General features: G+C 24.8%; 1 protein-coding gene across 2 annotated transcripts in view; it reads right to left on the bottom strand.

The window, feature by feature from the left end:
* Nucleotides 1–13916, bottom strand: part of LOC124955400 (aquaporin AQPAn.G) — a 14645-nt gene extending 729 nt beyond the window's left edge. Inside the window, exons 1-5 of one of the 2 annotated variants that reach the window (XM_047509760.1) lie at nucleotides 13513–13916; nucleotides 4019–4276; nucleotides 2571–2855; nucleotides 1182–1391; nucleotides 1–133 (exon numbers count right to left, since the gene is read on the bottom strand). The exon at nucleotides 1–133 is cut by the window's left edge and continues 729 nt beyond it. In XM_047509760.1, the coding sequence (XP_047365716.1) occupies nucleotides 92–133; nucleotides 1182–1391; nucleotides 2571–2855; nucleotides 4019–4276 (795 nt within the window). In that variant the 5' untranslated portion in view covers nucleotides 13513–13916 and the 3' untranslated portion in view covers nucleotides 1–91. Of the gene's footprint in view, nucleotides 134–247; nucleotides 369–1181; nucleotides 1392–2570; nucleotides 2856–4018; nucleotides 4277–13512 lie in introns of those variants that run through there. The other variant, XM_047509761.1, reaches the window with a different exon arrangement.
* Nucleotides 13917–14280: the final 364 nt, after the last annotated feature.

Raw genomic sequence — 14280 nt, 5'->3', positions numbered from 1 at the left:
AGAAAAAAAAAGAAAAAAAGAAATGAAAAAGAAACATTCAAAGGAAGAGTTTAGTAAATTGGTATATATGTGGTTGATTAATTAGTGACGCTCAAGCGGGATGGACGTTCTTCCTTCCGGTAAGATTCTGGAGCTGTAAAACAATAGTTTTTCCGTATTTTTATCATTGACCTCGATTATCTTCTTTTTGTTTTTGTTTGTTTCTTTTCTTTTTTAGTTTTTTTTTTTTTTTTCGTTTTCTTTTTTGAATATTTTTTTCCTTTCTTTTTTTTTTTTTTTTGTTCGCTCTCTCTCTCTCTCTCTCTCTCTCTTTCGTTTTGTTGGTCTCTTTAGAGTCCTCCTCTTCCGCTGTCTATGTACTCGAACCTCTGCGAGATAGAGACGATGATAAAAACTATGTGAAAATGATTTAACACCGAACGATGATAAATAATCGATTTTCTCTTATTCAACGTGTATGCATTTTTAGATATCCATCAGTGCTATAAAATTCTATCAGTTTTACAAATCGTCGAAGGATTTACTTTTTAAACCGAATAACTTAACTTTTTTTTTTAATCGAATTAATTAACTCGACTTTAATGTAGTAAAGGAAAGTGTCGTACGGTTAATTGAATTATTATCTATTATCTATTATCTATTATCCTTCTTATTTATCTTTCAATATTTGATCGTTCGTTCGATCGATATTTTATGTTGATTATTTATTTATTTAATTTCTTTTTTTTTTTTTTTTTTAATTGTTATTTTTTTGTAGTAATTAATTGATCAATATATATGAATAACTACGATCATTATATTTATCCATCTAATATTTAATCTAAATTATAATTTATTTTAAAATGTCGATTCAAACTTGATCCTTAATTAATTGTAGCCTTTATTTATTTATTTGCTTTTTTTTTCTTCATCATCGCCTTATCTGTTATTAATCTGTTATAATTCTTTTTTTTTTTCTTTTCTTTTTTTCCTTTTTTTTTTTTAAATTCGTGGATTACTTCTCCAAGATGTAGATATAAAGTTATTCGGTTTGAAAATATCTTCGAATATATTTTTAAAAAAAGACATTGCATATATTTAAAGTGTTATATATATATATATATATATATATATATATTTATATTATCATGTAGATGTGTAATTTATTACAATATTGTATAAATATTTCTTAAATATCATACCTCTTTCTCTTCCATGGCTACGGTCGCGTATTGCCTTGTAGATATTTCTTCTTTCTTTGCTGGACCAACAGCATGCGTATAGATTAAACCACCAGCGAGTCCACCAAGAATAGGACCAACCCAATATAACCAATGATCATTGAAGGCATTCATAACAACGGAACTTCCCAATGATCGTGCTGGATTCATTCCAGCACCTGTTCTTGGAACCTAAAATGTTAGACATGATAAAATATTTCGATAATTTGTTCTTTTTCTTTCGTTTAATATTTTTACGTAATATACGTCGACATATATCTCAATGGAATAAACGAGTATAATTATTGGTCTAACTCATTTTTTTGTTCGTTTCTTTTTTTATTTTTTGTTTTGTTTTGTTTATAATAATAATATAGAATGTTTATTAGATTTCATGTTTTTATTTATTTATTTATTTATTTATTTATTGTTTTCATTTGCACTCATTTTATTCTATTCAAAAGTATATAATTTTTCTTTTTATTAGATTTCATTATGTTTTGTCGAACTTAATTTTATATTGATGATATATACGGGGTAAAAAATATAATGATTAATCAATATATTTATTTTTTTCAGATATATATATATATATATATTCGTATATATATATAGAATAATCATTAGATTTAATTTTTCATTCGTATTCGTTCTGCTCTATTCGAGTGTTTAAATTGGTTTATCTTTTTTTTTTCATTGATTTTTTTTTTTTAATTTTTGTTAGATTCTTGTAAACGCAATGACGATGATTCCATATAAATGGGGATAAGAAATATAGAAATTAGTTATACTGTTTTTTTTTTTTTTTTTTTTTTTTTTTTTTTTTTTTTTTAATAACAATGACGTAGCATATTCGTTAGACTTCATTTTTTCATTCAAATTCATTTGAATCTATTCGAACGTGTAAATTTAGATTTTTATTAGATATTTACAAACGCAATGCTGATAATTGCATATAGACGATGTAAACAAATGTATTGATTAGATGTACTATATATTTCTTTTTATTTTTTTTTTTAACAATAACGATAAAGATTATTTATTATATTTCATTTGTTTCATTCGAATTTATTTCACTGATTATTACTTTTTATTATGTCTTTTAGATTGTAAATAAACATTTCTTATATCACTTTTTAATATCCAATATAGGTAGTCTGTAAAATATTCTAAATCTTTGTTATATCAAAGATAGAAAAAAAGAAAAGAAAATATATATATATAAAAAGAAAAAAGAAGAAATTATCAAATACCATGTACTTAATGATCGACGTTCCATTACTTATCACATTATTATTGTACTGTTTCTATAAAAATAAAAAAAGAAAAAAATAAAAAAAAAAGATAGAAAAAAAGAAAATTATCCCTTACACCAACTAGATGTCCAACGGTAACGGAAAGTCCAATCAGCAATGGTGCTATTCCTTTACTGTCGGGTTTTGCACCGTCGCAGGCACCACAGACTACCATAACCAGTATCAACGCCAAAAAAAATTCAATTCCAAGACCTTGAACTGGTGTAACCCCATCGGCAAGTGATACAACGCCAAGACTGACTTCCATACTTTCGGTTGAAAGTGCCCTTAGTACTGCCGAGCCGGCAATGGCACCGGCACTTTGAGCCAAAACGTAAAGAAAGCCACGAATGATCGGTACCTAGAACAAAAAAAAGAAAAAGAAAAAGGTAACGATATATAACACATTTATTTATTCCATATTTGTTTAAATCTTTGAGAAACTAAAAACCGAAGTTGTACGGAATTTTAATTATAATGATAATAATAATTTGGAATTTTTCAACAAAATCCCACCGTACATAAAAAAAAAAAAAAAAAAAGCTAAGCAAAAGATCAGGACAGTTTTTACTCCCTTCTAATCGTAAATAGTTAAAAATTAAATTGTATATCATTTAAAAATTCCAAAATTAATAATTGAATTTAAAATTAATATCAACATCATCTGTAAGTATATATATATATATATACACATACATAGACACACACACAAATATATATATAATTTTTTCCAAGGATTTGAAATATTTTTTTAGAAAAAAGAAAAATAACGCAAAAATGAAGCCTAGACTGAAAGATTATGTTGTATTTTCTTTTCTGATTTTTCTCTTTATTTATTTCTCTCTCTCTCTCTCTCTCTCTCTCTCTCTCTCTCTCGTTATGTCTCACTCTCGCTATCTCTCTCTATCTCGCTGTCTCGCTCTTGCTATCTCTTTCTGTCTCACTGTCGCTCTCTCTTCTATCACATGAAATCATTCCTGATTAATCATATTAATTATTCGAGGTATATATATATATATATGGAAAGTATAAAAATAAATCTGATAAATACGTAGATATATTGAAGAAACATAATAGAATATGTTTTCCTATTCTGTTGTCTTTATATAGTTACCCGACAAACGTAATTATATATCCATCAGAGAGCTATTATGTATTAACCATTACGCCGCAATGTATGTGATAATTTATTCAATCGCGATATATCATTAGGTTCCTCTTACCTCATTAATTGATAATAACGTTTGAATAAACGTGATAAATCATGCCGCTTAACTGTTAAGATACATTTTTGGTGGCAATTGTAAACGACTAATCGATGATTAATGATTATCATATTAATATCGTACGTCGAAGATGATAGAGACAGACAGTGAAAGGTTTTAATTAATTTATTTTCAAAAAAAAAAAAAAAAAGGAAGAGAAAAAAAAATTGAAAGAAAAGAGAGAAAGAATTATATTAAAATTTGTATACGAGAAAAATAAATAATATTATTTTATTAATATAAAATAATAAATTTATACCTTTCCAATGATCATTAAGCCAAATGTAACTGCAGGATTTACGTGACCACCAGAAACATGACCTATCGATTGTATTGCAGCGGCCACGGTCAAACCAAATGCAAGGCTTATCGCCACAACATTTTTCGTTACGACCGATCCACAACCAAAGAAATTTAACAGCATCGTACCAAGAAATTCCGCAAGTAAAGCACGGTAAAGACCGGATTGTTTATCTGTTAGCTCGTTAGCGCCAATTGCTCCTTTTATATCCACCATCTGTAAACATAAACGTATCGTTTTCGTCATAACAAGTTTATTTCATAAAAATAAAAAAATAAAATATATATATATACATATATAAATAAATTTTTAAATATATTTAATACGTAAATTATTTTATATAAATTATTAATATATAAATTATTAAATATATTTTATATATATATATATATATATGTATTTATAAATAAATTTTTATATATAAAAATATATTATATATTATATATAGAAAATTATATATTATAATTATATATTATATATAGAGAATAATTATAAATTGAATATATATGTGTGTGTGTGTGTGTATGTGTGTATGTATGTATATTAAAAAATTAAGATTATATATTAAAAAAAAGCTTTCGCGATTTTATGTGTACAATATTTAAAAAATACAAAATATTATAAAATTTAATGGTTATTGATTTTTAATATTTATTATCGAATACTTGGTATATTTTTAATCGTTTGTCTTCAAAAGAAAATTAATCAAATAATTATTTGACATGTAGTTAATAATTAATGAGATATCAACGTGTATATTTATATGTGATGTAATATATAAAATATATAAAAATAAATGAAACAATCTTAACATTAACGTTACTAAGTCTGTTAATAATTGAGAACGAAAGATTTTTGGAATTAATTTATAATAACAAAAAAAAAAAAAAATAAAAGAAATATAGAATAACAGTTTTAATTTTTTATTTTAATTTTTTAATTTAATTCAAATATTTTATTTACTTAAATATCTCATTTTAATTAAAACAAAAGCTATTATTTTCTTTTATGCACAATCTTGTAATCATATGTTTTTCAGTACACTACTTTTTATTATTATTATTTCATGTACATTTAATATATTTATTATTAAAATAATTAAGCATAATAATAATAATAATAATAATAATAATAATAATAATAATAATAATTTCGATATAAGTTTTCTTTTTTTACGGTCAAAATTTATTTTATTTTATAGAACAAAAATTTATACATATCGTATATTTCGATATTTGTTATTTCAAAATGATCGTAAATTAACCATCCGTTTGAATAATTCCTTTGTTGTAGAACCGATAAAAAGAGAAGAAAAAGATAAATATATGAACAAAAATTTTCACGATTATACGCCTGAAATATTTTAAGAGTACAAAATGATTTCATCGAAATTAATTATTAAACTTAAGTCTCGTTTGATATTAATAATTTTTATTTATTTATTTATTTATTTATTTATTTATTTATTTATTTATATATTTTTTTTAAATATAATTCATCAAAATATCTAATTAATTGAAAACATAGAAATTTTTAGATACGCCCTAAGAGATAAATCATTAAAAATCATTATACTATCGAGAGGTAAATGATTCCACAATTGTATTTTTCCTCTCTCTTTCTCTCTCTCTCTCTCACTGTTTAAAAGGAGAAAAAAAAACATCATTTAATCTCTCTCATATTGCACTGTTGTTCCAGATAAAGCATAACAACGATCAAGGCAACGATAATGACGCATAAACAGGTATTAAAAGCATTTTTTTCTTCTTTTTTTTTTTTTTTTTCTTTTCTTTTTCTATGTCTAATACTTTGCGGAATTGGTTACGACTTGTCTGGATTCTGAATCTGACAGAATATTTGAGTCATGATCGATAAATTATTTCAAGTTTATATCGTTACGAAGGGCTACGTATGAAAGTTTTTATCTCCTAAACTCTTCCTCCTTCCTCCCTCCTTCCCTCCCTCCCTCTTTCCCTCATTCTACCTCTCTCATTTTATCTCACGCTTTCATTCAATGGTAGTACCGTTTCTTTTACCGTTAATCACGAAAAAAAAATTGAATATATTTCCGAAGTGTTGTTCACTTTTCTACTTTGTTCATCGACCGTAATAATTTGTGGTAAAATATGCTGCTTGAGAATAATAATATAATCGATAAAAAGTATTACGTTTGTTCTTAGAAAAAAAAAAACAGAAAGAAATAGAAAGAGAGAGAGAGAGAGAGAGAGAGAGAGAGAGAGAGAAAGATTTATGTGCATTAGAACGTAATAAGTGTACAAGTTAAAAATATTGCGTTGATAAATGTAAATACTGTTAAGCTGATGATCGATTGAACAACAAAATCATTGGAAACAAAATAAAAAATAATTTTTAAATTCAATCTAATAAATATACATATAAAAGTAATATAATCGATCAAAAGTATTACGTTTGTTTTAAGAAAAAAAAAAACAGAAAGAAATAGAAAGAGAGAGAGAGAGAGAGAGAGAGAGAGAGAGAGAGAAAGAGATTTATATGCATTAGAACGTAACAAGTGTACAAGTTAAAAATATTGCGATGATAAATGAAAAAACTGTTAAGCTGATGATCGATTAAACAACAAAATCATTGAAAACAAAATAAAAAATAATTTTTAAATTCAATCTAATAAATATAAATATACGATATAATAAGAGATAATAGTAAATCGAATAAAAACAACACTGGAATATCTGAAATTTAATAAATAAATATTTTGTAATGATTTTGCAAATAGCGTTAAGTGTATGAACGACTGAATAACAAAATTGTCAAAATAAAATAAAAAAAAAAAAGAAAAAAAAAAATATATATATATATATATATATATATATATATATATATATATATATATAAAAGAATAGAAACAATGTCATAATATCTAAAGTTTAGATAAATACGTATAATTTTAAGATATTACAATGATACATGTTAATGGTGTTAAGCGTAAAATTGTCAAAAATAAAATAATAAAAAAAAAATATATATATATATATAATTAGAAACAAAGTCGTCAGTAGCTAAAGTTTAATAAATACGTGTATAAGATGTAAAAGTAGTAGTAACAATAATAACGAATACAAATGAGATAGGATGATAGACAGTGACAGTATGTGTGACGTATCGAATACATTTAGCGATTCACCATTGGCTCGTTCTGCGAATTTAGATCGAGGACGATTAAACGGCGAGGGGGGAAAAAACGTCCACCGATAGAAACGATACGAAAGCTTATTTTACGATTTTAACGAGTCATCAGATATATCCAGGTTAACATTACGCATGCAGATCAGTACATCCTCGGATTGACAAGAATTTACCGGTGTTGGCAACTTGGTAATTTTCGATAGACTCGAATTACTTAATAAGTTCCTGGCAAGTGGAGTCGATTAATCGGTCATTCATTTTATTAACAAATCGATGTGTTTATTTTTTTTTTTTTTTTTTTTTTATTATTATTACTTTTTACTTTTGTTTTTCTTTTTTCCTCTTCTTTTTTCTTTCAAGAACTTATATAACGATACTACGAGAAATGATTTTGTATATATATATATATATATATATATATATATATATATATATATATTTTTTTTTTTTTTCCTTTGTATCTTTTTCTAGTAAACCGCAATGATAACTGAAGTTGATTAGAGTTATATAAACCGACATTTTATTTCCTCTTTATTTCCTTTTTTCTTTTTTTCCTTTCGACAATTTGAATGATTCTTCAAAACATATATCTAATATATATGTATATATATATATATTTTTTTTCTTTTATTTAATTAAATGACAATTGAAGTTGATTAATCGGTCATTCATTTTATTAAACATCGATGTGTTATTTCCCATTTTTTTTTCGAGATTTTTGAACAACGTTTCTTCGAAACGTTATCTAATATATGGGTATATATATATATATATACATGTATTTCTTGTTTTTAATTAACCGCATAAATAACTGGAGTTAATTAATTGGTCACTCGTTTTATTAAAAACTGACGTGTTATTTCCTTTTTCTTTCTTTTTTTTTTGGACAATTTGAATAATGATTCAAAGATGCGTTTAATGTATGCATATATTGAAGATTTAATATATGGAAATATATATTATATATCCTTCTTTTTTTTAATTAGCCATAATGAAAACTAGAGTATATTAATTGGTCAGTCGTTTTATTACAAATCGACGTGTTATTTCCTTTTCTTCTTTTTTTTTTTTCTTTTTCGACAATTTGGACAATGATACTTCTTAACGTAATCTAATATTATTTATATATATATATTTTTTTTTTCTAATTTTAATTTTTATTATTATTTATTAATTATTATTATTATTTTTTTTATTTTCTTTTATTTTATTTATTTTCTATTTTTCATCTTTTTAATAACTTAAACAATGATTCTTTTTAAATACGATCTAACATACATATATATATATATATATATATATATATATATATATATATATATATTTTATTTTTTTCATCTTTTTTTCATTTTTCTTTAATTAATCACAAATGATCGATGATCAAACACAGCGTCCCAAAAACTGGCCGATCCTCTTAACGTAAGCAGGTATATATGTACATACATACAATATAAGTTTAAAGGCTCTTATCATGCAAATAGAAAGATTAATCTTATCTAAAGCTTGAATGGAATTAACCTGGATCTGAACTCTAATTCCATTAATATGATCATATTTGAACGGATCGATTTCAATTCTTTTCTCTCTCTCTCTCTCTTTATTCTCCTTCTTCATTTGATTCGGTGATCATTCCTTTAGGTATGATTACGCAAACGGGTAATATCATCAACGAGATATGTCTCTAAATCGTGTCTTAACGAATATTGTGGAGGTGGCTGCTTGATTTCACGATGATGTCACACACATATACACACACAAATATGTGTATATATATATATATATATATATATATATATATATTATATACTTATACATCGATGTGTGCGAGATCGTTACTTCCACCGTAAGTAATTCACAGTAACGATACGTTCGTTGTGTTACCATAAACTCATATGTACGATTTACACAGTTAATTCGCCGTGCGCTAATCATTACGAAATCTCGCGAAGGCGATACCACCAGCCATTTTACAATGGACCGAGATAGGATGTTATGCTCTTTTAATATTCAGTCTTAGTAATCGTAGTTATTGATCATTCGTAACGTATAATATGAAGAATCATTTTGAATTTTTTATTATGGAATATTATGGAATATTATGTCTCTGATAAATTAATTAAAAAATAAATAAATAATTAAATAAATAATTACATTAATTTAATAAAATTCTATTTAATATTGTAATATTATCTAAAAGAAATGTCTGTGCGTGTATGAGTGTGTGCATGTGTGTTTGTGTGTTTGTTATTGAATTTACTTTTATAGTACATTTTATATATGTGTATGCAATATAGATAATATTTGATATTACATATGATATATATTTTTTATGTATGTATGTGTATATATATATATATATATAGAGTGTAACAATTAAATATCTTCGTTATTTATAATTTTATGGAAAAAAATCTTTTTTACGTAATAACACTGTTTGAAGGGTAGTTGGGAGGGTGACAGGGGGATGCACGTAGCGATAAGATAATTTTTTCTGATTATTAATTTTTTCAAAAAAAATTCGAGATAATCACTGTTTCTCATTTAAATGAAATCATACATCCTTTTATTACCCCGATAAATCTCGTAATACTGTATAAAAGAAAAAAAAAAAAGAAAAAATAAATATGTATCTATTTATAACGAAAGAAATCATTTTTCTTCAAAAGATACTTTAACGTCGATATTGTTAAATAGATCATTTGGTACAAATGTAATGAAGTTTAATAAATAAATAATAAGATTGCAATGGCAATTAGTAAAGCAATATTAAAATTAAAATATTTTTCCATCTACATGGAATAATACTTCTTTTTTTTTTTTTTTTTTTTTTTTAGAGAGAGAGAATTATAAGCTGCATCGACTAATGCATTAAAGAAAAAAAGAAGCATATGATTCATTTAAAGAAATAGTAATTACCTCGAAACCTTTTTATAAAAATGACCTTGGAAAATAAATTATCTTATTGCCACAATTATATACACATATGTATATATATATATATATATATATATGTGTGTGTGTGTATATTCAACAAATATATTATAACAAAATAGTTCTCAACTTGTATGTAATAGTGTCATGAAAAATTGTATGTAAGTATATATATATATATATTTATTTAAGAGATATACTATATCACAATAGTTTTCAATTTGTTTGTAATAAAATATCGTAAGAAATTGTGTGTATACACACACATATACACTCACGCTCACACTGTATAATTTGTATGTTATGTTATACATATATATATATATATATACAATATGAAGATATATATTGAATGGAGATATTTAAAAAAAAATTCTACATTTATTCCCATGGAATTAGTTTTTCTTCTCGTCTTTTTTTTTCTGTTCATTTTTTTTTTTCTTTCCTTCTTTAAACTCACACTCTATCGATAACTTTTCGGTGCGTTAGAAACGAAAAAGAAGAAAAAAAAAAAAAAAAAAGAAAAAGAGAAAAAAAAAAGAAATAGAGAAAAAAAGAAAAAGGAAAGATTGAGACATACTTGGATATCGAATGGAATTACTAAAAATATATTGTAACTGTTGAATGGGTGGGTTTTTCTAAAGAATATAGGCGACGCGCATATTGATTCGTTCCTGGAATATGTAGAAACTATTTCTATCGTTGATCCGACGGTATAAGATGATTTTACAATGGAAAATCCCGAAAGGATTATCTTAATCAGATTTTGAATGTTAACTGGTTGATTTCTACGATTCACGTGAAAGCAGAAATAAAAACCGGTTGATTTGACACAAATTAAACACGGGTTGCGTTCCCGTAGATTTATCGAGTATATATGGCACCGCTTCGTTCTTAAACGGTCGTTGTCCTTCTATGGTTGCTTCTGACTCTAGTTCTTGTTCTCTCTCTTTCTCTCTCTTTTTCTTTTTTTTTTTTATTCTCTTTTTTTTCTCTTTTTTTTTTTTTTTTTTTTTTGTTTCTATATCTCTCTTCCCTATCTCTTACTATATTTGTCTTACTGTATTTCCTTTCTATTTATCGATAGTATCAATAGTTTTAAACATTTTCTATTGGCACTATTAAATGATCATTATTCATAATAAAATATATATTGAATAAGTGATCAGTATTATACTGATCATTTAATATCTTAATTAAAAAAATATAAAAAGAGAAAAATTAATATAAAAGTTAATAAAAAAAAAAAAAAAAAAGAAAAAAAAGAAAAACTGCATTATTTAATATTTCAATCATAATATTACGCAGATACGATATATGCGTGAAATATTTTATAAATAATTTCATATATTTTGTCTTTGGATGAGAAAAATTTTTCGAATAGAAAAAATATTATAGAGTTTTATTTATTTAGATATAAGATTATTAAATACGAATAAGATTGTTTTTCTCAAATAAAAATTATTCAAGTATTATCTATTATTTATGCGGATATAAAATATTTAATATTTTTTATAAAAGATATTAATATTGTTTATATTAAATATAAATTATTAAAAATATTTTATTAGATATCGGCCAATTCAATTCAAAATATATTTAAATCATTACATGTTAACTTTCAATCAAGTTTTGTATTTTGTATATTTTTAATTAACATTTTAATTAAGATAGTTTGTAGATCAAATAATTTGTCAATATTTCATAAATGAACGATTAATATTTCTAATAAATCCTTACATTTAATTAATCATAGTGATCATTTATAATACGTACCGATATTTTATTATAAATACTGAAGAAAAATATTATATATATATATATATATATATATATATATATATGTGTGTACATAAGCGCGCTGCGCGCGTGTGTGTGTGTGTGTGTGTGTAAAGTGATCATTTATTTTACAAAATACCTAATAATTAATTAATAAAAAAATACTGATCAAACGAATGGAAACACCTAAAGGAAAAAAAAAATAAAAAAGAAAAAAAAAAAAGAAAAAAAGAAAACGGAATTTTCTCTCACGTTACAATTTTTTCTTTTTCTAATTAAAAATAAAACTATTATCTTTTCAAATCGGGAAGACCATAGTAGAAAATAAGGAAAAAAAGAACAAAAGAAAAAAAAAAGTAGAAGACGTGATACTATTTCTAAAAAAAAAAAAAAAATAAAAAAAAAATAAAAAAAAAAAAAGGAAAAAAAAGAAAAAAGAAAAGAAAAACAAAATATTTACATATGCAAATATTTATGCGAATGTACAAATTATTCGAATATTTTTCCTTGAACAATACAATTCGAGAAAGAGAGAGAGCGAGAGAGAGAAAGAGAAAGAGAAAGAGAGAAAGAGAGAAAGAGACGAAAACAAGAAACGTCTCGAAGTGTATTTGGCGTCGTCGCGTGCATGTGAAATGCATTGGCACTACTTATGTATGACGCATGTGCATCGTCTACCATATAAATGTAAACAATCCAACCGCGCTTCTTTCGTTTTCTCGCGATTGTCTTGAGTTGCGTTTAATTTTTTTCCATTTTTCTTTTCTTTTTTCTTTTCTTCTTCTTTTCTTTTCTTTCTTTATTTTCTTTTCTTTTTTTTTTCGATGAACGTCCCGTTCGTTTTTACACCATTCCTCATTCCCTTCATATTATCTTAAATGATGATAAGAACTATGAAATATGTGTTATATAGAAATAGTATTTTCTTTCTGATTTAATAACTGTGATATATGTATGTGCGATAAAAAATTTATTAATAAATGATAGAAAGGGAAACATAAAGAGAGAGAAAGAGAGAGAGAGAGAGGGGGGGGCGGAGAGAGAAAGAGAGGGAGAGAGAGAGAGAGAGAGAATAATTAATATGAAACAAAAAAAGCTATGTACTTAAATATACGAATGTATACAGTATATACATATATATGTTTATATGTACATATATAACATATATAATATAATATATGGAATTTATAATATATATAATATACATATATTATATTATAAATGTGTTAATAATTATTGTCAAGGACAGAAAAAATAAAATATCATTAATGATAAGAATATCGGTTAGAGCAATACATTAGATCGTAATTTAATTCTTTCGTAAGTAGTACTTTATTAATATGTCTATATATACATATGAAGAATAAGAAAAATTTGCAATTATTATTATTATTATTATTATTATTATTATTATTATTATTATTATTATTATTATTATTATTATTATTATTATTATTATTATTATTATTATTAATAATAATAATAATATCATATTTTTGCAATAATCGAAACCATATAAAAATTATTTGGAAAAGATCTTATCGCATAATGTAAGATAAGATAATTTACATACGTACCTCGAGTAACTGTTATAACTGAGTAAGAGAGAGAAAGAGATAGAGAGAGAGAGAGAGAGAGAGAGAGAGAGAGAGAGAGAGAGAGAGAGAGAGAGAAAGAAAGAAAGAAAGAAAGAAAGAGAGAAAAAAATGGAGAAAAAAATAGAGAGACAGAAAGAGAGATCCTTCGATCCTTTGAACGAACTGAATAACAACACGTGACTAAGATCTTCTATCAGTCCGATAGAATATGATAGAACGATAGATAAGAGAAAAAAAACACGATCGAGGGAAGGGATCACAGAGAGGATGATGATCGCGGAGGAGTCGCGTGCAGACCGTAGGAGTTTCCAAGAGACGACTGTCGGTTCTCTTTCGACCATAGAGATACCGTTCCCGAGTGACGTGTGAGAGTATATCTCTAAGCGCCGTTCTCGTCTCTCTCTGCGTCTATTGACGGAGAGTAGGGGGATATATATAACGTTGACGATGTTAAAACCATCCTAGATCTAACAGTTAATATCCTGACTATCCTACATTTATATTTATTTTTCGATCAATATTTTAATTAGTTAATAACTAGTAAGAGACAATATACAATGTATATGTGTCCGTGTACATGTATATGAAATGTGTCTACATGTATGTATGTGTATGTGTGTGTGTATGTGTATGCATGTGTATATAGATATGTATTTATTAGTATTTATAATAATATATATAAGTATGTATTTTTTAATATAAATTTAAAATATATATCTATGTATTTTATAATATAATTTTAAAATA

This window comes from Vespa velutina, chromosome 18 (genome assembly GCF_912470025.1).
Source record: "Vespa velutina chromosome 18, iVesVel2.1, whole genome shotgun sequence".
In the NCBI taxonomy this organism is placed as follows: Eukaryota; Metazoa; Arthropoda; class Insecta; order Hymenoptera; family Vespidae; genus Vespa; species Vespa velutina.
The sequence above is the reverse complement of the archived record's forward strand: the minus strand, read 5'-3'. Positions and strand labels throughout refer to the sequence as shown.